Source organism: Emiliania huxleyi (genome assembly GCF_000372725.1).
Source record: "Emiliania huxleyi CCMP1516 unplaced genomic scaffold EMIHUscaffold_10, whole genome shotgun sequence".
Classification (NCBI taxonomy): domain Eukaryota; phylum Haptophyta; order Isochrysidales; family Noelaerhabdaceae; genus Emiliania; species Emiliania huxleyi.
Genome location: NW_005202427.1, coordinates 804,708 through 827,879, shown reverse-complemented (window position 1 = coordinate 827,879; position 23,172 = coordinate 804,708). Strand labels below are relative to the sequence as shown.

At 63.7% G+C, this 23,172-nt stretch overlaps 7 protein-coding genes across 7 annotated transcripts; 6 read left to right on the top strand and 1 right to left on the bottom strand.

Moving 5' to 3' along the window:
* Window positions 1–688: 688 nt before the first annotated feature.
* EMIHUDRAFT_199635 (hypothetical protein) lies at window positions 689–1,126 on the top strand (the record flags this gene model as incomplete). Its single annotated transcript, XM_005793692.1, has 1 exon — window positions 689–1,126. The coding sequence occupies one exon, from the start codon at window positions 689–691 to the stop codon at window positions 1,124–1,126; it is 438 nt and encodes a 145-aa protein (XP_005793749.1).
* Window positions 1,127–2,338: 1,212 nt separating this feature from the next.
* On the bottom strand, window positions 2,339–4,346 carry EMIHUDRAFT_199634 (hypothetical protein; the record flags this gene model as incomplete). The annotated part of the gene is made up of 6 exons (XM_005793691.1): window positions 2,339–2,610; window positions 2,648–2,889; window positions 2,985–3,016; window positions 3,223–3,254; window positions 3,579–3,718; window positions 3,787–4,346. 6 exons carry the CDS (start codon window positions 4,344–4,346, stop codon window positions 2,339–2,341), a joined length of 1,278 nt encoding a protein of 425 aa, XP_005793748.1.
* A 1,030-nt stretch (window positions 4,347–5,376) lies between these two features.
* On the top strand, window positions 5,377–6,980 carry EMIHUDRAFT_433309 (proliferation-associated protein 2G4). The gene is made up of 3 exons (XM_005793690.1): window positions 5,377–5,886; window positions 5,990–6,271; window positions 6,360–6,980. Exons 1-3 carry the CDS (start codon window positions 5,383–5,385, stop codon window positions 6,696–6,698), a joined length of 1,125 nt encoding a protein of 374 aa, XP_005793747.1. The 5' UTR covers window positions 5,377–5,382; the 3' UTR covers window positions 6,699–6,980.
* A 2,013-nt stretch (window positions 6,981–8,993) lies between these two features.
* EMIHUDRAFT_97544 (hypothetical protein) lies at window positions 8,994–11,477 on the top strand (the record flags this gene model as incomplete). The annotated part of the gene is made up of 1 exon (XM_005793689.1): window positions 8,994–11,477. One exon carries the CDS (start codon window positions 8,994–8,996, stop codon window positions 11,475–11,477), a length of 2,484 nt encoding a protein of 827 aa, XP_005793746.1.
* A 2,254-nt stretch (window positions 11,478–13,731) lies between these two features.
* On the top strand, window positions 13,732–15,074 carry EMIHUDRAFT_199629 (hypothetical protein; the record flags this gene model as incomplete). The annotated part of the gene is made up of 3 exons (XM_005793688.1): window positions 13,732–14,522; window positions 14,597–14,904; window positions 14,986–15,074. 3 exons carry the CDS (start codon window positions 13,732–13,734, stop codon window positions 15,072–15,074), a joined length of 1,188 nt encoding a protein of 395 aa, XP_005793745.1.
* Window positions 15,075–15,717: 643 nt separating this feature from the next.
* Window positions 15,718–16,464, top strand: EMIHUDRAFT_62452 (hypothetical protein; the record flags this gene model as incomplete). Its single annotated transcript, XM_005793687.1, has 2 exons — window positions 15,718–16,244; window positions 16,284–16,464. 2 exons carry the CDS (start codon window positions 15,718–15,720, stop codon window positions 16,462–16,464), a joined length of 708 nt encoding a protein of 235 aa, XP_005793744.1.
* A 776-nt stretch (window positions 16,465–17,240) lies between these two features.
* Window positions 17,241–21,369, top strand: EMIHUDRAFT_462076 (hypothetical protein; the record flags this gene model as incomplete). Its single annotated transcript, XM_005793686.1, has 10 exons — window positions 17,241–17,328; window positions 17,781–17,837; window positions 18,368–18,464; window positions 18,698–18,900; window positions 18,998–19,236; window positions 19,317–19,391; window positions 19,468–19,515; window positions 19,593–19,944; window positions 19,999–20,302; window positions 20,700–21,369. The coding sequence occupies 10 exons, from the start codon at window positions 17,241–17,243 to the stop codon at window positions 21,367–21,369; spliced, it is 2,133 nt and encodes a 710-aa protein (XP_005793743.1).
* Between the last annotated feature and the right edge of the window lie 1,803 nt (window positions 21,370–23,172).

Genomic DNA, 23,172 nt, shown 5'->3' with positions numbered 1-23,172 from the left:
CCCCCCCGGGTTCCCATAAGAGGGGGCCCCAATATGACCTAAAGTCCACCCCTTAAAGAAGAGAAAAAGCCTGCCTCCCATTTCTTTATCCCCCCAAGGGGCATTTTGGGGGGGTTCCCCCCCCCCCAGGGGGCTCCAAAAGGCTTCCCCACCGGGGACAACCCCCCCCCCCAGCGAGGGCCGGTGGAACCCCCCTGGGGGGCACCCAGGGGGGGTCCTTTGGGGGCCCCGGGGGGTCTTTAAAAATTCGGCCCCCCCCCAATGGGGGGGGGGGGGGGTTTTTTCTTGCTCCACCCCGAGCCCCTTCGGTCCGGACCGGTGCCCTCCCCGAGGGTCGGCTTGCACAAGGTTTGAGCCGGGGGCCCTCGGCCCCAAGTGCAGTGTCCCCCTCCCGCGGGAGCGACCCAATGCGGTGCATACCCTTGGATCTTGGCAGGCTTCCCAGGGCGCGATCAAAGCGGGGGTCGCAACAAGCAGTCCCCCCCCCCCCCCCCCCCATAATAAAAAAATGGAACAGACACATCTGAGAGAGATTCTCAAAGAATAGAGAATACCAAACAACTCACTGTTTTTGACATCTCCCGGAGAGATGGGCGACGCACGAACCGGAGGCACAGCGCGCGCATCCCGCGAAGCAAAACTCGCTGGGCGCGGTTTTCTTATTTCTCGGCGTTTTTCGGAGGGACAAATGGCGAATACTTACGCGGCGTACTCGCTCGACGAGGAGAGCGAGGAGCGGCTCCGGCAGGACCTCGAGCAAATGCTCGAGAGGTGCACCGCGATGGAGCACGCCCTCGCCGAGAACCAGGAGCGACTGCTGCGCGTCGCGCGGGACCGGGAGCGGGATCTCGCCGACCTGTCCCGCAACGTGGCGTGCAACGTGGCCGAAGCGGCCGCGGCGATCTCGGAGGCCCAAGGGTCGCCTCTTCCCCTGCTGAGCGCGAATGGGACGATCGCGGCGGCAAACCCGGCGGATCTGCCGGTCGCGGTGTGCTCCGCGCTCCGCGCGTGCAAGGAGTCCATCGTCCGCATGCCGCTCAAGGGCCTTGGTCCGCGGCTCGCCGCGACCCTGTCCAGCGCGGGCTTCGCACTGGGATGGCTCGTCGTGGGCTACACTCTCGCATGAAGCCTGCGGCAGAGCAAGGGGGGTGCGGCCGTGCGCCATCCGCCACAAAAAAGGAGTTCTACCCCCGAGGCGCAGTCAATTGCGATCAAAAACGAGGCCATGGATCAGCGCTCATGTGCGCAGTGGCCACCATCTGCTGGAGAGACACGACGGTATGCGAGAGGTAACCTGCAACCATCCGCGCGCGGACTGGGACTGGGGCTGCCTCACCGGCGAATGCATGTTGGCGGGCCGAGCTGTGGTGCGCGTGGGCAACGAGGCCACGGGCGCACGCAGCACACACGGGCCGCATGTGTTTGTGCAAAAGGCAGCAACGGGCGTGACCCACTTTGAGCGCAGCGCCAGGAGATGTCAGGCCCGGCTCAGCCTCAGGGGCGAGGCGGCTGTTGCGCGGCACAAGAGCGCGGAGCACGCATTTCGGAGAGAGGTGGTGTGCTACCCCTGCTCTAGCGAAAATCTTTCACAATATCGCAACCGCGATACCGCGCGATATTTGGCGATAAAATGCGATAAATGGCGATGTTGTGCGATGCTCGCGATCATGCGAGCCCTTCACAGCCCACGGCCACGCCTCAGCGACGATGCGACGCGCGTGAAGCGTTACAAAGGGGGACGGGCGCCGTCGCCGCTTCGTCCCTGGCGCTTCGCTCGCTCCGCTCGCGTTGCGCAGCTGGGTCTGGCTGGCTACACACCTCGGTAGGAGCGCGGTGCGAAAGCGCACCGAAAACAAAGTAAGAAATGCGCCGCGAAGCGCGGTCCGCCGCCGACCGCGCTGGGCCCGGGGCGAGGGCCTGCCGGCGTGCCGGGAGGCGGAGGGTGCGCGATATTGCGCGATAATTGCGCGATATTACGCGCGACTGCGCGATATTGCGCGATATTAGGCAATATTAGGCGATATTCGGCGATCATTCACGATATACAGAAGATTTCCGCTAGAGCAGGGGGGTTGTGCTGTGCTGCTGCGGATGGCCACGCTCGCGGCTCGGCTCTCCAGACGTCGCTCCACACTCTCCAGCCTCTTCGGCCCCGACAGAGCAGACACGTGTGCACACACTTTGTGAAAACTCGCGAATCTCGACACATCGCACCGTGTCACATCCAACGCAAACGCCACATCGGAGGAGCACACGCAGGTCGCAGCACCGATGACAGCTGAGACGTGAGAGTTTAAAAAAGCTCGAGCGAATCTCGCTCTCTCGGGCACGCCGAGGGTCAGGAGGCCTTGGTCTTGCCCTCTCCTCCGTCGTCCTCGAGCGCCCTCCCTTTGGTCTCCGGCACCGCGACGGCCGTGACGAGCCAGCCGGCCGCACACACGGCGGCGAACGCGAAAAAGACGCCGCCGCTGCCGAGCGAGGCGCGCAGTGCGGGGAAGCCGGCGCCGACGGCGGTGTTGCACACGAACTGGGCGGCGAGCGAGACGGACATGGCGGCGGCGCGCGCGCGCATCGGGAAGAGCTCCGACGTGAGGATGTTTGGGATGGGGCCTGCTCGCAGCGGCGGAGAGTGTGGGGGGGGCAGGACGCCTCCTCCCGGGCTGCGGCGGAGGGCGGGGCAAGGCGGGTCCCGCGCCGAGCGAGAGGGAGAAGGCGACGCCGTAGCCGCAGAGCGCGACCACCGCCGCCGCCGCGGGCAGGGCGGACGAGGCGGAGGCCATGTGCAGCAGCGAGGCGGCGAGGGCGAGGTGGGAGAGGGCCATGAGCGGGATGAAGCGGAGGAGGAGCGAGCGGCGTCCGAGCCGGTCCATCAGCGAGATGGTGGCAAGCCTAACGGAAGTATCTAGGAAGTGTCTGCGAAGGCGTCTAGGAAGTCTCCCATCAGCGAGATGGCGGCGAGCATGGCGGGGAGGCGCGGCGCGTACGCGAGCGCGGTGGCGGCGAGCGAGGCCGCGTTCTCATCGAGCCCGACCGAGGCGAAGAGTCGTGGCACGCCTGCCTCCTTGAGCACCTGCGAGGAGGAGGGGGGGGGGGGGGGGGGAGGGGAAGAGGGGGAAGAGGGGGAAGGGGGGTGTAACACAACCTTGACCTTAGTTGGGGGGGGCGGCTCCCCTCGGCCCTTTTTTTGGGGCCCCTCCCCGCCACCCCCTTTTGGGGGCGCACCGTCGGGGTGTAGTACACCACCGCGTTGATCCCTACGCACACACCGCCGCAGACCCGTAAAGCCGCGTCACCTCTCCCTCTGCCCCCGAGAGCCGGCCGGCGCTGCTGCCAGACAGCTGCTGCAACGCCTGCAGCGCAACCCAGGGACACTTCCCGGACACTTCCTAGACACTTCCCATACAGCTGCTGCAACGCCTGCAACGCAACAACCACACAGAGCAGCCGCAGCAGCCGCGGCTCGAGCAGCGCCCCGAAGCCGCCCCCCTCCCCCCCCTTCGCCTTCTCCGCCGCCCCCACCGGCCCCATCGCCCTCAGCTCCTCCTCGGCCGCCGCCAGCGCCGCCGCCGTGTCCGCACCGCGCAGGCGCGAGAGGGCGCGGAGAGCGTCGGCAGGCCTGCGGCGCTGCAGCAGCCAGCGGGGCGACTCGGGCAGCACCCATAGCACCATCGCCGCGTGCACCGCCGCCGGAACGAGAGAGGCCGCCATCATCGGCCTCCTGCGTTGGGGTGGCCGAGGGGCGGCCTCGGAGCAGGGAGGGAGGTGGAAGTGGTGGCGAGGGCAAACCCTCGCCAGCCGGCGGCGGGGAAGACGGCGGCGATGAGGAGCGAGACGAGGTACGCCGAGAAGATGCCGAGCGAGACGAACGTCTGCGGGATCGCCGCCAGCGCGCCGCGCCGCGACGCCTGCGCCGTCTCGGCGATGTAGACTGGCACGACGGCGCCCGCCATGCCGACGGCGACGCCGACGAGGCCGCGCGCGGCGACGAGGCCGCCGGCGGTGCGCGAGACGCAGAGGAGGGCCGAGCCGGCGAGCGACGCCCACGACGCGATCGCGAGCGTGCTGCGCCGGCCGATACCGTCAGAGAGCCGCGCCGCCGCCGCGGTGCCGACGACAGAGCCGACGGTGGTTGCAGTCACGATGGCACCGGTCAGCTTCGGATCGGTTGCGAGGCCGAACTCGGGCGCGAGGTAGAGCAGAGCACCGCCGATGACGCCCGTGTGGTAACCCTGCAGCAGCGAGGCCAGCGCTGCGCCCACCGCGGCGAGCGTGGTGCGGTCGCGGCCGCCGTCAGCGCCGAGTGTGGCGGAGGTGGCGATCGGAGCGGAGCTGCGGGGCTTGGCCATGAGTGCGGTGCTTGCGCGCAGAGCTGGGCGATCCAGGGCGGAGGCAGAGGTGGCTAAGACGATGAAGATGACCCTTCTGCCGCCATTCATTGATCGCTGGGCCGCCAAAAAGAATTTTATCAGTCTTGGCCGTTTTCTTTCTTTTTTTACACCGGGTACGGGACTGGCACTACAAAGGACACAGCAGACGGCCCCCTCAGGGGCCATCGTCATCGAACAAGTCGATCTCTGCACGATTTAGCCCTCCCGAGCCGTAATCCTCCCCAAAGGGAGCGAGCTCCGCGCGCTCCTCGCGCTCCTCCTTGGCGCGCCCCTTCGCCGCCCGCCGGCGGCGGTTGTTCGCGTCCGCCTCTCCCACGCCTTCCTCCGCCTTGAGGAATTCGAGCCTCCATGGCTCCTGCTTAAGCAGGAGCGCCTCGACAGCCGCAAGAGCGGCGTCGCAAGCCGCCTCCCGAGAGAGGCCGTCCGCCGGTGTCGTGCAAAAAGAATTCTCGCGTCGAAGATCGCCGAGAGTGCGCGAGATCGACCGAGAGTGCGCGGCGCGGCCCGAGGCGAGGTGGATGGGTTGGGAGCGAGGGGGCGGAAGTGTTCAGTGGTAGATGGTGAGCTCGGGACGCAAGAGGTGGCCTGTGAGCCATCCGGCTTACATTTACCCTGCGTTCTCGCACATGGAGTGCGAGGTTCTCGAATGACCGAGCACACGTCGCGCGCGGGAGGGCGGGAGGAGTCGGTTCACCCCCGGGGGGGGGGGACGGACACGGTTCACGATTCTGGGGTGAACTGAGAGGCCTGGAAGCGCGACGCACCGCAAAAGTTTCTATGATGCAAATGTCCGCCGTGCGTTTGTTCATTACATCGAAGGCAAGCTCAAAAAAAGAATTCTGAGTTCCCAGCGCACAATCGCGTGCGGACGCGAGGCAGAGGCGAGCTCTCCGCACCGTTAACGATGCCGAAGGAGGAGGAGGATGACGACGTGTCGTCGGTCGACATCGACGGGTCCGAGGACGAGGAGACCAAGGAGGAGGACGAGGAGGCCATGAATGACCTCAGCAACGCCGACATCGTGACCAAGTACCGGTGTGCCGGCGACATCGCGAACAGCGTGCTGACAGCCATCATCGAGGCGATCAAGCCGGGGGTGAAGGCGGTGGAACTGTGCAAGCGGGGCGACGATCTGGTGGAGGAGGCCACCTCCAAGGTGTACAACGTGAAGAAGGGCGGCAAGAAGGTTGAGAAGGGCTCTGCGTTCCCCACGTGCATTTCCGTCAACCACTGCTGCGGCCACTACTCGCCGCTCACCTCGGAGGACGACGTGACGCTGGTCGAGGGCGACGTGGTCAAGATCGACCTGGGTGTGCATGTCGACGGCTACATCGGCGTCGTCGCCCACACGCACGTCTGCACCGCCGACGCCGCAGCGCCGCCCGTGACGGGCAAAAAGGCAGACGCGATGATGGCGGCGTGGACGGCGTCGGAGCTGGCGCACAGGATGTTCAAGGAGGGGTGCAAGAACACCGAGGTGACCGACATGATCGCCAAGGCGCGCGCCGCCTCCCCCCCCCCGCGCCCCGCCCCCCTCCCCCCCCTCCCCGCGCCGCCCTCTCGCAGCCTCGCGATAGCGCGTGCGCGGCCGCGCCTCGCAGGTGGCGGAGGCGTACGGCTGCACGCCGCTGGAGGGGGTCCTGTCGCACCAGATGAAGAAGCACGTCATCGACGCAAATAAGATGATCGTCAACAAGGTGAACGAGGAGAACAAGCCCAAGGAGGTGACGATTGAGAAGGGAGACGTCTTTTCAATGGACATCGCAATGTCCACCGGGGAGGGCAAGCCAAAGGTGGGGGAGAAGAGGTGCACCGTCTTCAAGCGCGACCTCGAGGAGAAGTACTCGCTCAAGATGAAGGCCTCGCGGGCCTTCTTCTCCGAGGCCCGCCGCCCCACCCTCCCCGGCCCGCTCCTGGCCCGCCGCCGCTGGCCGCCGCGGCCCACTGAGCGGCGCGGCGCGCCCCTGCCAGGTGAACGCGCGCTTCCCGACGCTGCCCTTCACGCTGCGCGCGGGCGACGAGCGGGCGTGGCGGATGGGCGTGGTCGAGTGCGTCAAGCACAACCTCTTCGTCGAGTACCCCGTGCTGTACGAGAAGGACAACGAGTTTGTCGCGCAGGTCAAGTTCACCGTCGCGCTGCTGCCGTCGGGCAACGTGGCGCGCACGACGAGCTCGCCGCCGCCGGTGGCGAACTCGGAGAAGTCGCTGACCGACGAGGCGCTGGTGGCGCTGCTCGCGACGGAGGTGGCGAAGAAGAAGAAGAAGAACAACAAGAAGAAGAAGGCCGGCGGAGGGGAGGGCGGAGACTGAGCCGCCGCGCCGGCCGCATGCACCCTCGGGGGGAAAGGGGGAGGGGGGCGGACCCAGCCTGGCGGCGTCGGCGCGCGAGCGGCGGAGTGGGACGGGCAGCACTCACCCCCATCCCTCGGGTTGGGTGTGCAGTCGCCCCCCTCCGACCTCGCCTCCGCTGCAGCCCAGCCGCGATCGCCAACCTCCCCCTGCGCACCCCGCACCCATCCTGTGTTGAGCATTACGTACGTGGGCTGGATCGAAGCGGCCCAGGTTCAGCACTTTAAAATGGATGGTAAGGCCGCGAGAGACTGCGGCGCGCTGCCCGCGGCCGCGCCGCTCGGATTTTTTTAAGACCTTTTAAGAAACGAGGAGGTTTGGGGGCTTAACTTGCCATTTAAGAGATTGCAGGCACGGGGGATCCCTCTTTTAAGACCGTTTAAGAAAATCGGCCTCGCCGGCATGCGTCGCTGGGTTCCGCGCCGTTTTCTCCAATACTGCCGTTATCAGGCACAAACCCGCCTCTGAAGACACATCTGTAAGTCTGGTGCACTGGCAGGAGCCATACTCGCATAGGGGGCGCGTGCTAGCTGACTGTAGCCAGCTTCCCGGCCTCCGGCGGGTCTACCGGGAGCCTCCCGGACCATCGACCTCGGGAGCTCTCCCGCACCGTCTAAGCGTTTAAGACCGTTTAAGGAATCGGCGGCCCAGGCAGCCTTAAAATGGGCCATGGCCCGTTTTAAGCCGTTTAAGCCGCAGGCGCCCCAGGGCCCACCCTTTTAAGCCTAGGGGGCCCCTAAGGGCGGTGCTCTCTGTCTCTCGCCTCTGACCCGCCAGGAGACCGCGCCGGGCCGGCGATGAACCACGCGGCGTGCCCAGCCGAGAGAGGAGGGGTGAGAGAGAAAATACGGTTATCACACGCCGTCGACGGCATCGGGATGGCGGATGGCGCCATGGGCAGTTGGGCACAGCACGAGTCGCTGTGACATTAACTCAGCATCACATTTCGTCTTTGCTGGGTTGTTCAGCGCCTATCCCGGAATCTTCCAGACGCCGCGCGATTGCCAGCAGAAATGCTTGCCTCAGCGGCGCCATCGCCGTACCTGTGATGCAGTCAAGTGATGCTAGTGGAGTCGCTCTCCCATTTGTCGACCGTGCATTGCTCTACTACTCTGGCGCTCACTGACGAAGATCAGCACTGCAGCCGTCAGCAGAAACCGCACGGGGAAGCTGGTGGATTGCTGCTTTGCCGCCGCAGGCTCCTCTGCAGCAGCAGCAGGTGGAGCACTAACCTCCGCCGTCTCCTTCGGCTCTGCCATGTGTGTCGCGAAAGTGGGAAATTGGTCTCGTTTTCGGAAAGAATTTAAACAAAACAACTCTGTCTCACAGCAGACAGGCTTTTCGGAAAGAATTTTACCAAGGTGCAGGTGCCGTCAAACCCATCCCCATTTCCCATTTCCCTCCCTTGGGTTCCCTGTTTTGTTTATTTTTAGGCACGGGACTGGCGCGCACTGGCACTATAACACAGGCAGGTACACCCCAGAAAAGAATTTTAACAGAAAAGAAAAATGCGCCCACAACGGGAAAAGAAACAGAGGCAACGACGGGATGGGCCAACAGCCAGTGGGACGAACGAGGGCCGCGACGGCGGCTCAAGCGGGAAGTAGCGGAGAGACTGCAGAGTGCAGTGGGCACCGCACACCGGAACGAAGTGTGGGTGAGACTGATGATGGGACAATGATGCCATGATGCTCCTTCGACTTAGGGGATCGTGCGGAACGCCGCGCAGCAATGGACCGAGGAAGATGAGAACCCGCCTAAGAGAGACCAGACACCCTACGCAGAAACCCCCATCCCATCCGCGCGCCCATAACGTCCTCACCCCCTCGCGCGCAGAGCGCCGATTCCGGCGCTCTCGCCGCTAACCCGCCGTCGCCGCCGTTTGAACCAAGCCATGTACCTCAGCGACGGAAGCAAGGTTATGCCGCCTGGTGTGGGAGACACATAACCCAGCCCACAGAAGCGGCATTTGTCTGCCGCCGACAGGTCATTGCACCCAAGAATGATGAATGTCACCCTCGAAGATCGGTGCGGATTCAGCCTCACCGGCGACTCGCCTCAGGCGTGCTATACCTTCTTCTACTTTAGCCAACCCTACCCCCCTCCCCCATCGCTCCCTCACCCATCGTCGCCGCCTGCGCTGCCCGCCCTCGTTGCCGCCCGTAGAAAAAAAAGGCAAAAGCGCGGCGAGGTGCTCATGGGGCCAATGCAGCGCTCTCTCACCCAGTGCACGGACTTGTACTCATATCGCGGACAATGATGAGCTTGCTGCTGGTCGCTGCGCACGCTGCGCACGCTGCGCCGCCCGTCGGCTTCGAGGCAGCATGGCGAAGGGCTGCGGTAACGTTTGCTCAGCACATCCAGCCCGACATGAGCGAGGCCAACAAGAAGGAATTACAGGAAGGCCTCGCTACCACTGATCCAAAACCGCCGCTTGCGCGCTGGGCTGGCCCTTCAACGCATCCCTCGGTTGGGCGTGCGTCCAGCGTCTACTATGTCGCGCCAGCACCGATGAGCTGTAGTGACTCGAGCGCAGGCTCAGAGGCCGCGCCATTCTGCTCAATTCTGAAGGGTGTCCAGGCGTGCAGGGCTGCCTCTGACTTGTGTGCCGTCTTCCTGCGCGGAGGCGTGCATCGCCTGAAGGAGCCTATCCTACTTGGTCCGAGCGATTCCAACCTCACCATCGCCGGCTATCCCGGCGAAGACGCTGTCGTCTCAGGCACGACTCCACTGGCCGTCTCTGCGTGGCAGAAGGTGTCGGATGTCGCGGCCACCACAATCTGGAAGGTGCCAGTAACTACGCGCCCTGCGGCGATAGAGACTCTGCTCGTTGACGGCGTGCGCGCGATCCCGGCCCGTTACCCGAACGCCAACCCAGAGCTCGATCGCTTCCCCATCGGCTACATCCAGTCATCGACGAAGTGGAGTGCTCCAGCCGAGCTGGGTATGCCGAGCTTCATCGAGTACAATGACACCGCCACCTTCCGCCCGTCGTACCGCTCGCTCTTCAAGGACTACCGCGGAGGCGTCGGCGGGCAGTGCTCAGTATACGACCCTCCGTTCTCGTACTGGTGCGCCCAGAGGCCCGAAGGTGGCGGTGCCTCCGAGTTCCAGCTGCCGTCCGGTCTCTCTTTCACCCCATCTCAGCTGCCGTCCGCACCTTACAAGAACGTCTCCGGCGGCCGTATCACGGCGTGGCGGCCGGGGCACTGGGCCAACTGGCAGTTCGAGCTCAATGGAAGCAAGGCAAAGAAAGCTGGCACCGAGCTCACCTTCGGAAAGGGCGGCTTCCAGGGGGGTCGCGGGAACAACGCGCGCGGCGCCGAGTGGTTCATCTCTCACCTGCACGAGGAGCTCGACTTTCCGAGCGAGTACTGGTACGACGCGGACAATGCCATGCTCTACTTCGTATCGGGCACCGGTACGCTCGATTGCAAAGGCGATCCCAACTGCAACGCCACGCGAACACAGGTGCCTCCCGTGGGTGGTTCCAAGCCGCCCGCCTTCGAGGTTGCCCATCTCAAGACGCTCTTCCGGCTACAGGGCACGCAGGCCGCGCCAGTGACACACGTCACCCTCTCGGCGCTCACGTTCACCGGTGCGGCGATGACGTTCCTCGACCCACATGGTGTACCATCGGGAGGCGATTGGGCACTGCAGCGGTCAGCGGCGCTCTTCCTGGAAGGGACGGTGAACACGACCGTTGAAGCTTGCAACCTCGTCCGGCTTGACGGCAACGCGATCATGCTGAGCGGATTCAACGGATATGCTAACATTTCGCACAACACCATCCTCAGCACTGGTGCGACTGCCATCGCGCTGTGGGGCTACACGAACGGGACACACCCACTCCAGCCAGTTGGCACCGGCCCCGATGGAACCGAAGGTAACTTCCCACGCTACACGACCGTGCACGGCAACTTCATTCGGCACCTCGGGATCCACGAGAAGCAGAGCTCGTGCCTCTTTCAGGCCAAGTCGGCGCAGACATTCGTGTCGAACAACATCTGCTTCGACGTGCCGCGCGCCGGCTTCAACCTGAACGACGGCTTCGGAGGCGGCAATAACATCTCCTTTAACTTGCTCTTCCAGACATGCGGCGAGTCGGGCGACCATGGCGCCCTCAACACGTGGGACCGCCAGTCATTCATCACGACTGTGCGCGATGGCACGCCTTCAATTGTGCCCGCCATGACTGCCATCCATCACAACTTCATCGTCGCCGACTACGATGCTGACGGTGGCATGGTCGACAACGACGACGGCAGCTCCTTCTATGATGAGTACGCCAACTTCGGAGTCTACGGCGGTGCGAAGATGGCCAACTTCGACGGGCACGGCAAGATCTCGCACGGCAACGTCTTCGCGTTTCCCAATGTGTACGGCAAGTCGTGCTTCTGGAATTGGCCCGGTTGGTTCCCAACCGAGGGTCACTGGGAGCGCTTCTTCAACAACACCTGCATTATGGACGGGCCCGGCCAGAATTACATTTCGATGCCCAATTCGTGCACATTCGGTAACTCCTCGACTGTGCACGTCATTGCGCAGGATAATAAGGTCTTTGCTCCCAACGCCGATGCCGTCGTGAGCGGTTGCGGCTCGCAGTTGCCGTTTGCCGAATGGATGAAGCTTGGTGTCGATCAAGGCTCCACGCTTGCAGCTCTCCCGTCAAACGCCGAGGTGATTGCAATGGGTGCAGCCGTGCTCGGGGTGCCACTAACGTCTTCTGCTGTTGCGTGAATGCATTGCACGCGTAGTCCTATTCGTTGTCGAAACCAGTGTAGAAATGCCAAAATGCGTAACAAAGCGGTCACCGTATTGCGCCTGCGGTGCTGGCGGACAAACGCGCATGCAATCGCGCTACTGTATACTAGTACTGTATATATAGCCGTGCCGTACGATCCGGGTAGACTGACCGACGTAAAACCGATGGTTCGCTTCGCCGCCGAGCCCTCAGCGGCGGGCCGACCACCTGCCGGCTGGACCACTTAACTCTGTACACGATTATCACAGAAAACTGCGGCCGCCAGCGACTGAGCGTCTCGCTGGCGGACGGGGGGACAGGAACACAAAGGGACGTCCGGACGTCCATCCACTGGGATGAGAGTACTGGTAACTGGAGACCTGAGGTCGAATCTACCGATTCCACAGCCGCCCACAGGAGCGCCGCCTCAACACGGGGTCTCGGCTCTATCGAGCCATGCTAGCTCCAGCCGCAGCCCCACCCGGCCGCCCGGGAGGGTGTTCCCGCAGGCAGAGAAGACCAATCCTGGTGGAAGTAACCCAGCTGTACAAGCACTACAACGTAAACTATACTCTATACTAGTACTCTACGCTTGTACAGAGTACGTCTCACACTCACTTAGTCTCACTTACGTCTCGCTCTCGCTCTGACGGCGGACGCGCTCTCGAGCGCTCTCGAGACATGACTCATGGGACGCATGACGTCATCTCATGAGACGAGATACCAGTAGAGTGGAAAAGTCAAACAAACGGAAACGCTCGCGGCGTGCGTGAGCGAGCGACAGACGGCGAGACTACGGCGAGACGCCAGACGCGTCACGCGCGCCCTGCGTGACTGAGACTGTGTGTGTCCCTTGAACTTGAAACTTATTATCGCTGGCAGTGTGCAGCCCAGGCCAGTAGTATCCGCCGAAGGCGAAGCCTCCACCCCCTCACCGACGTGGCTACGTGTACGCTGGGCGCGGAGTCCGCGTCTCGGACGCATGGGCATGGCGTCGGTCGGAGGCGTGTGGCCCTGGATGGCCCTGGCTGGGCCCACCTGGCGTGTGTGTGCGCCGTCGTGTGGGGAGCGGGTTTTGCACAATGTCTCGTGAAACCTCTGAGTACTTTGATGTACTTTCAGCCTTGTACATTGCCATGGAGTATCATCGCTGGCTAACAATGGCTACAATGTCGGAAGCGCGCACATCGTAGGATCCCAACATCTGATGCCATGCCGCCTGAAGCAACGTGGACGCTCAAGATCCAAGGTGCGTCACACATACGGACCCCGAGTCTCCGCAAAGGGTCCACCGCGGATGGATGGAGCGTGAAGTTTCCTTCGTTGAAGAGGAAACGCTCACAGCGAGATGCTGGACCCCGCCATGGCCTCGTCGATGTGGCCGGTGCGCCCCTGCTTGCAGTAGAAGCAGACCTACTCCGCCGGGTTCTTCTTCTCCGTACAGCCCGGCGCAGTGCAGATGTCGGCCACCGGCTCGGTGGGAGACTCGTTCGGTCGGTGCCGGCGAGGAGGACGAACGAGGCCGGGGCATCAGACGAGGCGGAAGCCTGCGTCGCGCCCTTGGCCTTGCACTGGCACGCGACAACCTCCCACCCGCAGAGCGAGCAGCGCGCCACCGAGTCGTCGTGGTCGGCAAAGTGCCAGGGGAGACAAATCCGAGACGGTGACGGGATGCTGTCGTGTGGTGGTCTCAGGCCCAGTGAGGTAGTGCATATGACTATCCCGGATCCTGCTGAACAAGCTCCTCTTGTAGCTCGATCGGTCACACCGCCATCGCCGTCGGGGAGAGAGAGGGGGGACGACACTGCTTTGGCAGCGTGCACCTCGATCCTGCACCGTGTTTGTTCTGAGAGAGATTTTTAGCAATACCAAACAACTCTAACACTCACACGTTTGTTTGTTTTGTTTGTTAGGACCCCACCCAATGAACACACCAGTGAGGGAGGGCGAGACGATCGAGGGGTCCCGTACCATGCGGAATCGACCCTATCAAGTGCTCAAGTGCTCAAGGTCGGCGGACATGCGTTCTCAGATTACTCGAGTACAGACTACTCGAGTAGATTACGTCGTCCCCTGCGGTGGCGCCCGAAGGAGCTTCAGCTTCCCGCGCCTGAGGGCTATAGGAGTCGTCGACGCGACCCTGTGCCTCAGACTGTGTCTGGTGGCGAGCCCCCCGCCGCTCTCGCCATCTTGTGTGTGGTGTGCGAGGCACAAGAGATGATCTCTGATCAAGGGAGCGTGCGGGAGTTAATGATACTCTCCACGCCCATAGCGCTCAAAAACATCCTTGAGCACCTCAACGCCTGGGTGAATTTGATATGCATTGGACATGCGGGGAGTGCTACCGTTCTTGGCGCGGCAGCCTTTGCATCATCAGTAAACCAACTCGTCGGCGTCAGCGTTGCCGTTGCCTTGGGGCGGGCTGTGTCGACTGCTTCCTCGCAGGCTGCTGGCAAGTCTGACCACGAGGCACTTGGTTTGGTTCTCGAGCGTGCGCTTCCTCTTGCCTGCGCGATGGCCCTGCCGATCATGGCGCTGCTCTGTATCCTGCCATTGTTTGTGCGCCTGCTTGGCATGGGTGAGCAGTTTGCGACATTGGCGGGCGAATATGCTATTGCCATTCTGCCGGTCACCGCCGCACGAGGCGTTTGCGAGGTGCTACAAGCCTGGCTCGCATGCCAAAAGATTACCAAGCCGCCGCTCTACATCAACCTCGCCCTGACGCCATTCCATGCAGCAGTCTGCTACTCTCTCGTGTTCAATACCCGCCTCGGCTTCCTCGGCGCGGGATGCGCAAACTCAGCTATGTGGATCGCACGCGCTGCCACCTTGTACATGCACTGCATCAGCCCGCACGCTGACCTCGACCGCCCGTTCGGCGGCCTCACTCGGCGCGGCCTGAGAGACGGCCGAGGGGAGCTCTTGCGGCTCGTCTTGCCGGGCGTGCTCATGAGTGACTACTGGACGGGAGAGGCCATCATGGTATGCACCGGCCTGGTGCCAAATCCGGCCGTCGCCGTCTCCGCCCTCTCGGTATATACGTGCGCCACTATCCCTTCCCCTGCACGATGTAGACTACAGCAACCTCACACACATCCCCGCCTTGTATCCTCAGCTCGACGTTGAAGATGATTTACGACGTGCCGAACGGGGTTCGAAGTGGGGTCACTGTTTGTGTCGGAAGAGCTCTGGGGGCTGGGCTTCCCAGCCTCGCCTCTCTTGCGATACGAAATGGCCGCCTTCTGCTCGGGTGCTGGCTGCCATTGCCCCTCTTCGCGGTCTGCGCCTTTACTAGCGGCTGGGCTCGGATCTTCACGCGAGACGAGGCTGTTATTTTGCAGCTCCACGCACTGGTGCCGTGGCTAGTCGTCAACTCCTGTGCTGGGGGTCTAATGGCAATAGCCAACGCCGTGATGGCTGGCTGTGCCAGGCCAAAATCGCCCTTCCTCCACCCCGGGCCAACACGCACGAAAGTTGCGCCATCGGAAACCCCTTGCCCCACAGGCAAAAGACTGCCGCCAAGCTGGCGCAGCTCTGCTTCACTTGCATTGGCTTCCCTCTGGGGCTGCTCCTCGGCTTCAGCTTTGGGCTAGGCGTGCAGGGATTTGTGGCAGGGCAAGCTGCAGGTCTGGCGGGGCTTGCACACACACAGGGGCGAGGGGGGGTCGTTGCAAGAGCGAACAATGATTCTCTCCCGCTTCCTCTGCGCAGGACGGGTATTATACACCGCTGCGGTCATGTCCATCCTTGCCCGGACAGATTGGTCCACTCAGTGCACTCTTGCATCAGAGCGTGTGACTCGGCTAAAGCAATGAGCCTCTCTGAAGAGTTTTATACTCTTTTCCAAAGCTGAAATAAAGAAGCGGCGCGGCCCGGGGCGGGGTGGATGGGTTGGGAGCGAGGGGGCGGAAGTGCTCAGTGCGGTAGATGGTCAGCTCGAGGCGCGTGAGCCGGACTTGTGAGCCGGACCACCCCCTCTTGTTATCTGCGTTGTTGAGCCAGGACTCAACATACTCGGGCTGTCGCCGTCCCAAACTGTCACTCCCCTTTCTCCCGGCCGGGGTGGGGCGCGCGCGGGGGCGGCGGGTGTGCGGCGAGTGTGCGGGATGTCTGTGGGCCCGAGAGCGATATGCCATGTCCGCCTTGCGTAGTTTCATAACACCGAAGGCTAAGCTCAATAAAGAAAGACGTGGCGATCCATAAACGCACGACCGGGGCACGCTCTCAACGCTGGTCATGGTGGAGAAGAGAAAGCGGAAGAGCGGCAAGGCGGAGCAGGCCGCCGTCGCGCACGGCGCTGGCTGCCTTGTGGCGAGCACGCGAGGGATCCGCGCACGCCACCGCCACCTGATGCGCGACCTCACTCGGCTGCTGCCGCACGGCCTGCCGCACTCGAAAGTGGACACGGACGAGGCGGGGCTCGGCGGGATGGCGGCGCTCTGCGAGGAGAACGACTGCTCGACCTCGCTGCTGCTCGACGCGCGCGACCCGCGCCGCCTCTACATGTGGGTCGGCGGCTGCCCTGACGGGCCGACGGCGATGTTCCGCGTGATGAACATTCACACCGTCGCGGAGCTCAAGCTGGAGGCGCGGCGCGTGCTCGGCGCGCGCAACGTGGTCGTCTTCGACTCCTCCTTTGGCCAGACTGCCGACCGGCGCGTCATGCGCGCGCTGCTCTCTCGAGCCTTTGCGGTGCCGCGCCGGCACCGAGGCGACGGCGGCGGGAGCGGCGACGGCGGCGGCGGGAGCGGCGACGCTGCCGGGTCCGCCGGCGCGAGCGGCGCCAAGCACGCGGCAGCCAGGCACAGCGTCTCCTTCTCCTGGCTGGACGGGCGCGTGTGGATGCGCGTCTACCGCATCCAGGAGGCCGTCGGAGGCGGCGGCGTGCTCGACGTCGCGGAGATAGGGCCGCGGCTGGTGCTCGCGCCGGTGCGCATAATCGCGTCCGGCTTTGGCGGCGCCGTGCTGCACGCAGCCAACTAGCGCGTCGGAGGACCGCCGAGACGCGGGAGCACGGTTGGATGTCGGTGCAGCCTGGGTCGCGTCGCGTCATCTTCCTGTAGTACCGCCGATCTTTCTCTTTTTGCTGACGCGGGTCTTCTCGTCCACCTGGGGACCTTTCAGTGCCAGACTTGTCTGTGTGAGCGCAGGCATTAGCCTCACACGTGGGATGGTGTTCACGACAAAGGGTTGTGCGGAAAGTCTCAAATATTAATACGAGTAAAATACTCACGGTGTAGTGTGGAGGCAGTGCCAGTGGGGAGCTCTGGGGGGAGGCGGGGCCCCTAGGGGTACCCATGCGGGGGGGAGATGGGGTCCCATGGCCCGCCGCAGGCGCCGATTTTTTACAGTTTTTTTTGTTTTTTGCGCGCTTTTCTACTTGTTTAAAGATTCTACTTGTTTTCACGAGAATTTCGCGTATATATTGCGACCATGCTATCACGCCTTGCGACAGCCTGTCGGCGCTGCTGACCGTGGCCTTCTGCACAATTGACCACCTGCATAGCTCGCGGCCTTGAAATCCACCATTCAGTGAAGACCTGATCGTACGGCCAGTAGGAAGGTGTCCTTCCAGCGCGTGCACGCTTCTGACGCAATGCGCGTCACAAACTGCCTCGGATTGGCTGCTGGCACTCTCGAGGCTATGCCTACACAGCCTCGCGCGCATGGGCAGTCAAGAGGGACCATGCACCTTCTCACGACAGCGCCGGTGCCTCTCTCTGGGACCCTCCGGCAAACGTGGTGGTCTCGTGTCACCAATGTGGGACCAGTGCGGCATCGCGCCATCGACAGCTCTGAACTGCGCCTCACCACTGACCGGGAAGGCCGCCAAGTGGGCCAGCACCGGTCGCATATTGTGGCAGCAGTCAGTAGTGCATGTCTGATAGCTAGAGCAGCAGCGTCAAGGTCGCAGGGTCGGATCGTGTCAAGCCTCTCGCCCGGCCGGCCGCGTGCAGACGTCGGGCCTGTCTGCTGTCTGGAGTGATCTGTCGGCGGTCAGTACGACCGATCAGGTCGGAGTTTTCTGATGGTTGGAGGGTCTATCTGTATGTACTCCTCGAGATCTCTCCAAATCTGCCCTCTAACCAACCGTAACCATTCGGGAAGTCGGTGCTAGTAGAGACTAGTAGAGTTGGGGCAAATGTAGATTTCCTGCCCAGCGTAAGGATATTTCTTTCATTTCTTTCGTCTTTATTTCGTGCCCCACCACGGCAAATTTGCGAGAAATTTCTTCGCCCCGTCACTCCATGCTCAAGTTTCGCCCCTTTCCGTGTAAGGTGTCCCCCATGTTGGACCAGGCACCGTGCGGGCCTGCCGTGCCTTGCTTGAGCCGGCAGGCCCGCGCGGCAGTGATGGTGCGCCTCCGCGGAGAGGCTGACGCTGGTCATCGGTCAGCGGTCAGCGGTCATCGGTCACCGGTCAAGCGGGTCATCGGGCGTCAGTGTCATTCAGGCGTCAGTGTCATTCGCGTCAACACAGGTATGGTAAATTTCCGGAAATTTCTCCTTCCGAACAAGGCTGTCATATTTCTCAAAATATTTCGGGAAATCTACATTTGCCCCAATAGTAGAGCCGGGGCCCCGTTTCCGCACTGCTGCGCGGCGCACGGTGCCTCCGGGGGCCCCCGCCTCCCCCCAGAGGTGGGGGCAATACGCGGTGTGCGGAGAGTGCGGCGCGGGCGGCTGGAAGAGCGGCAGCGAGACGCGTCTGTGCGGCCGCGGCGACGAGCTCTGGGTCGTGTGACTCGTCCGCGGGACGGGCAAGTAGGCAACGAGATGCTTCTCTGCGACAGCGAGGGCTGCGCAGGCGCCGACCGCCGCACAGCCTCCGAGTGGAGGACGGCGCGTCCACGCGGTGTCTTCACGCGGCTAGCTGTTGTGGACAGGCGCGTACCACCTCAAGTGCCTCGCGCCGCCGCTGGCCGCGGTGCCCGAGGGCAGCTGGTTCTGCCCAAGCTGCGCCAGCGCCGCCGACTGCGGCCAGTGCTCTGCTTGCCTCGACATGCCGAAGTTCGGAGGCGGAGATCACCCGAGATTCCCCGAGATCACCCGAGATTACTCCTCGACATGCCGAAGTTCGGAGGCGGAGCTGGCAAGCGCCGCGCCGCGCTGCCCAGCAGTCTGACCCACGCGGCGAGGAGTAATCTCGGGTAATCTCGGGTAATCTCGGGTAATCTCGAGTGATCACGCGGCGAGGGGGTGGGGTTGGTTCTCAGGTGCAGGGACGCGCAAGGCGCGATGCTTCCGCCCTCGCGCGCCAACCTGCCCTGCCGCGTCGCACCGCGCCGTGCTACGGGAGACGGCAAGGGCGGAGGCAAGGGCGGCGGCGGCAAGGGCGGCGGCGGCGCCGGCGCGGGCAAGAAGCCGCCCAAGGCGGAGCTGCCCAGCCGCCGCCGCGCGACTTGCCGAACGAGCGGACGTGGGCCGCGCCGCCGAGAGTGCGAGCCGTGGCAGGCGAGGTTACCCGAGATTACCCGAGATCACCCGAGAGTACCCGAGAGTGCGAGCCGTGGCAGGCGAGGTTACCCGAGAGTACCCGAGATTACCCAAGAGGCCGGCGGAGCTGCTGCGGCTCGAGGTCTCGCCCCTACGCGAGCCGCCGCCCACCCTCCCCACCGCCTCCGAGCTCAAGGCTGCCGACGAGGCCGAGGCGGCGGCCGCCGCGGCCGCGGCCGCGGCCGCACACACGCTGCGGCCACCGCGGACAGAGCCGGCGGAGGGGGCCGGCGGGCGGGGGGAGGAGGAGGAGGAGGAGGTGCGGCCGCGCCCTATAGGTCAGGGGCTCTCCCTCTGCTGCGAACAGCGGCCTCTTCACGGCCGGGCGTGTGTGGACAGGTCGAGCTCGGCGAGGACGGTCTGCCTCTGCTGCCGCACGGCGTGGCGGTGGGCGGGTTTGTGTCGGCGATGGGGATCGCGCCGGGGGGGAGGGGGTCCGTGAAGGACTTCATCCAGTGACTGCGAATGAATGGGTTGACAGGCGACGGGGCTCGCGCCGGGGGGGATGCGGCGCCGCTTCAAGGCGCACCTGCTGCAGGTGCGAGCCTCAAAGACGCCGCCGCTGCTCCTCGAGTTTAGTTAAGTGTTGAGGCAGTTCATTAACGAATCCACTAGGTGCGAGCGTCAAAGACGACGCCGCTGCTCCTCAAGTACCTCGAGGACTCCGAGGGCCGCACGGGCGCGCTCTTCGTGCCCGCCAACCCGCGCGCGTACGTCGGCTTGCGCGAGGTCGAGGCTTGGAAGGCGCCCGAGCAAGTGAGGCCGCCGCCCATCGCCGCGGCAGAGCCGGCGGCGGTGGACGGCGGGTCGGCCGCCGCGCCTTCCGCCGCCGCCGCCTCCGACGCCGCCGAGGGCGGCGGGGGTTCGACGGGAGGGGAGCGGTCGGCGGGCCCGTCGCGGCTGCGGACGCGCGTGGTGCCTCCCGCTGCGCAGCTCATCGGCTCTGTCGGCGGGCTCGAGGAGCACTGTTGCCCGACATGTCGAGGACACGTCCATGACATGTCCGAGACACGTCCTGCAGGCGGGCTCGAGCTGCACCTCGACCCGCGGCGCACGATGGACGGGTACAGCGGCACCGGCTACCGCGGCGTGTTTGAGGACTACTGGCCGAGCGGGTACAAGCGCGAGAGGCCGTTCACCGTGATGTACGACGGCTCGTACGTCGGCCGCTACGCGACGGTGCTCCGCGCGGCGGTCCAGTTCGCGCGCGGCTCGAGAAGGGGATGCCTCTCCTCGACATGGCTCGCGTGTGATGGCACGCCGTACGGCTTTACCAGGGAGGAGAGCTACGGGCCCCTCCCACTCCTCTGGCTGGCATCGGCCAGGTGGTCCTCGCGTTAACACACACTCTGTCTGAGGCGCACACCTAGATTAGTGCAGTTGTGCTCTCGCGGTCTCTTTTCTGATCTTAATTTTCGATTTTGCGCGGGCTTGAGGGATGAGGCGCCGCCTCGCTCATCACCTCGTGGCCCCCAAACGAGAGCAAAACCCGGAAAACATTTCCCGCTTTCATATGGGACGCGTCGCGAACGACGAACCCACAATCGGTGGTGCAAGCTGCAACTGCAAGACCACGCCGCAGGCTATAAGCGCGACTCTCGCGCGCGAGATCCGTCGCTCACGCGAGTGCAAACGCGCCCCACGCCACAGCGAATGCGTGATACTCCAATAGACTGACAGAGCCGTGGATTCACGCCCTCTCTCTCGTGTCTCTCCTCACAGCGGAAGCAGGAACGGCCCGAGCGGCAGCAGCTCACCATTGCCAGAGGGCGGCACTGACGAGCTTGAGTTTATGGAGGAGGTTGCGCTCGTCCATGATGCTCTGCGCCAGGGACGCCGCGGCCAGGGACACCCACCGCTTACGCACGTCTGCCAGACGGGCTTCAACGCGGGAGTTTCTGCGCTCGCGTTCCTCTGCAGCACACCGAGGAACGTGACCGTACACTCCTTCGACCTCGGCGAGCACGACTACGTCGCGGTCGCCCAGGACATCCTTGAGCACGACTACGGGTACGCCAAGCGACATCGGCTGGTGCTCGGATCATCGCTTGAAACGCTGCCCCTGGCGGTACAGAAAGGCGAGCTGCGCTGCGACTTCGTATTCGTGGACGGCGGGCACGCGTTCAACATCGCCTCGAACGACATTGTGATGTTTGGCCGCATGTCGCACACAGGGGCGCGCCTTGTGGTTGAGAATTGCAATGTGTTTGGTCAAGCCATCGGATGGGGGGGGCAGCCTTCGGTGAACAGGGCCTACAGGAAGGCCTTGGCCTCGGGAAACATCAAGCACATCAAGCAAGTCAGCACAGGTGGCTGCCATGCGCACAAGCTGGCGCACACATGCCGCGAACTGTGTGTGGGAGAGTGGCAGGAGTCCAACTACACGATCTGAGCAACCGTGGGGCCCCACAGAAGAAACCGTGCTGAGAGAACGGCCGACCGTCAGTGCACGGTTTCTTCTCCGACTGCCCCGGCTAGTTCCCGTCCCAGCTGTACTCTAGGAGGGGCCCCCTAAGGGTGAACTCAGCAAGGGTTCGAAATTTTGGTGGTATGGTGGTGCGCATTTTTGAAGGTCCGACACTTGAAGCAAAGGTACCTTATACCTCCCGGACGCCGCGTCGGCCTAACACGGCTCTGCACGGCCGTACCGGCTACCGCGTAGGCGTACACGTACTTTACGGCGCCGTGCTGTCTCACCTTTTGTAACGCGCTGTGCTAAATAATTCAAAAAGGCACAAGCACGCGCGCTCTGTGACATGCATGTGTGTGCGCGCAGACCGCGGCATCGACCCGCAGAGGCCAGAGCAGGACCAGACACAGACACAGAGCCCAGTCCGAGAGTGCCCAAAGCGAAGACCGAAGTCCAGACAGGCCGAGCGAGAGTCCACGACGCACACATGGGAGAGTGAGGGGGAGCCGTAACGCGCGAGAGTACGCGCGGCCACGCGCGGCCACCGCCACGTCGGCCAACTAGTGGGGAGCGAATGCACGCCCCCGCCTGGCCAAAGGGGGGGGGGGGGGGACCTCTTCCCAAGAGCACCACTCTTGGAGCGCCGCCACCACCACCCAGAGCGCTGCAAGCAGTGCCGGGCAATGACGGCTTACCGCCACACAGCCAGCCAGCCTCGGCACACCCCGGGCAGCCAATGTGTGACGGCTCGAACCCGCTAAGTAGGTAAGGTAAGGTAAGGTAAACTTCTCCACACACACGAGGTGGTGGGGCAAGGGAGGGCAACCCTCGCGTCTCCACGTCTAACGACAGGAGCCCCACGGCATTCAAAGTGCAAGGCCCGGTGCGCGTGGGTGAGCGGTGTGTGAGTGTGTGTGTGTGCGTGCGTGTGTGCGTGCGTGTGTGTGTGTGTGTGTGTGTGTGTGTGTGTGTGTGTGTGTGTGTGTGTGTGTGTGTGTGTGTGTGTGTGTGTGTGTGTGTGTGTGTGTGTGTGTGTGTGTGTGTGTGTGTGTGTGTGTGTGTGTGTGTGTCTCACGTCACTGCATCCTCTGCCGGTTCCTCCCGTCGCCTCTTCTTTGTTCGAATGTTTTTCAATCCATCCTTCACGAAGCCCTCCCATGTTGGCATGTTAGGGTGCCCACAGGAGCCAAAAGAAAATAGCTTTCCGGCTCAAAAAGGGACGCACGAGGCAAATCTGATGTTGGAATGTTCCAATAGGAGCGAGGCCTCTTCCGTTGGGGGACCGAGTGACTAGGAAACGAGGGTTCCCCGGTTTGTCACGCGCGAGCACGAGCGTGACACTGCACTTGGCGCCGAGCGCCCGCGGCTCAGACCTTGTGCAAGCCGACCCTCGGTGGACACGCCAGTCCGGACCGTGGGCGCTCGGTGTGGAGCAAGCAAGACCCCCCCCCCCCCCATCGGCGCGCGCCCGAGGTTCAAACGGCCGCCAGGAGCACCAAGAGGACTCCTCATGGCTGTGTCCAAGTGGGCTTCGACCGGCCTCGGCTGGGGGGGCGGGTTGTCCCGGTTGCGGACGCCTTCTGCAGCCCCCTGGGCCCGTGACAGCACCCCAAAACTGCCCCTCGGCGGCATACAGCACTGCCAGCCAGCCTCTTCCTCCTCCTCAAGGGCTGTACTATAGGCCATATTGCGCCGCCTCCTACTGGCAGCCGGGCGGGCGCGCGCCGCGGGCGCCTCGGCACGCGCACGGCTCGCAAAATTCGAACGAGTACTGCCGCCCGGCCG

Bases quoted from the DNA above. Each gene is read 5' to 3' on its own strand.
- EMIHUDRAFT_433309 (XM_005793690.1), top strand. From the start codon at position 5,383: ATGAATGACCTCAGCAACGCCGACATCGTGACCAAGTACCGGTGTGCC. The intron at 5,887-5,989 runs GCGCGCGCCGCC...CGCGCCTCGCAG, and splicing joins TGACCGACATGATCGCCAAG to GTGGCGGAGGCGTACGGCTG. The intron at 6,272-6,359 runs GCCCGCCGCCCC...CGCCCCTGCCAG, and splicing joins CGCGGGCCTTCTTCTCCGAG to GTGAACGCGCGCTTCCCGAC.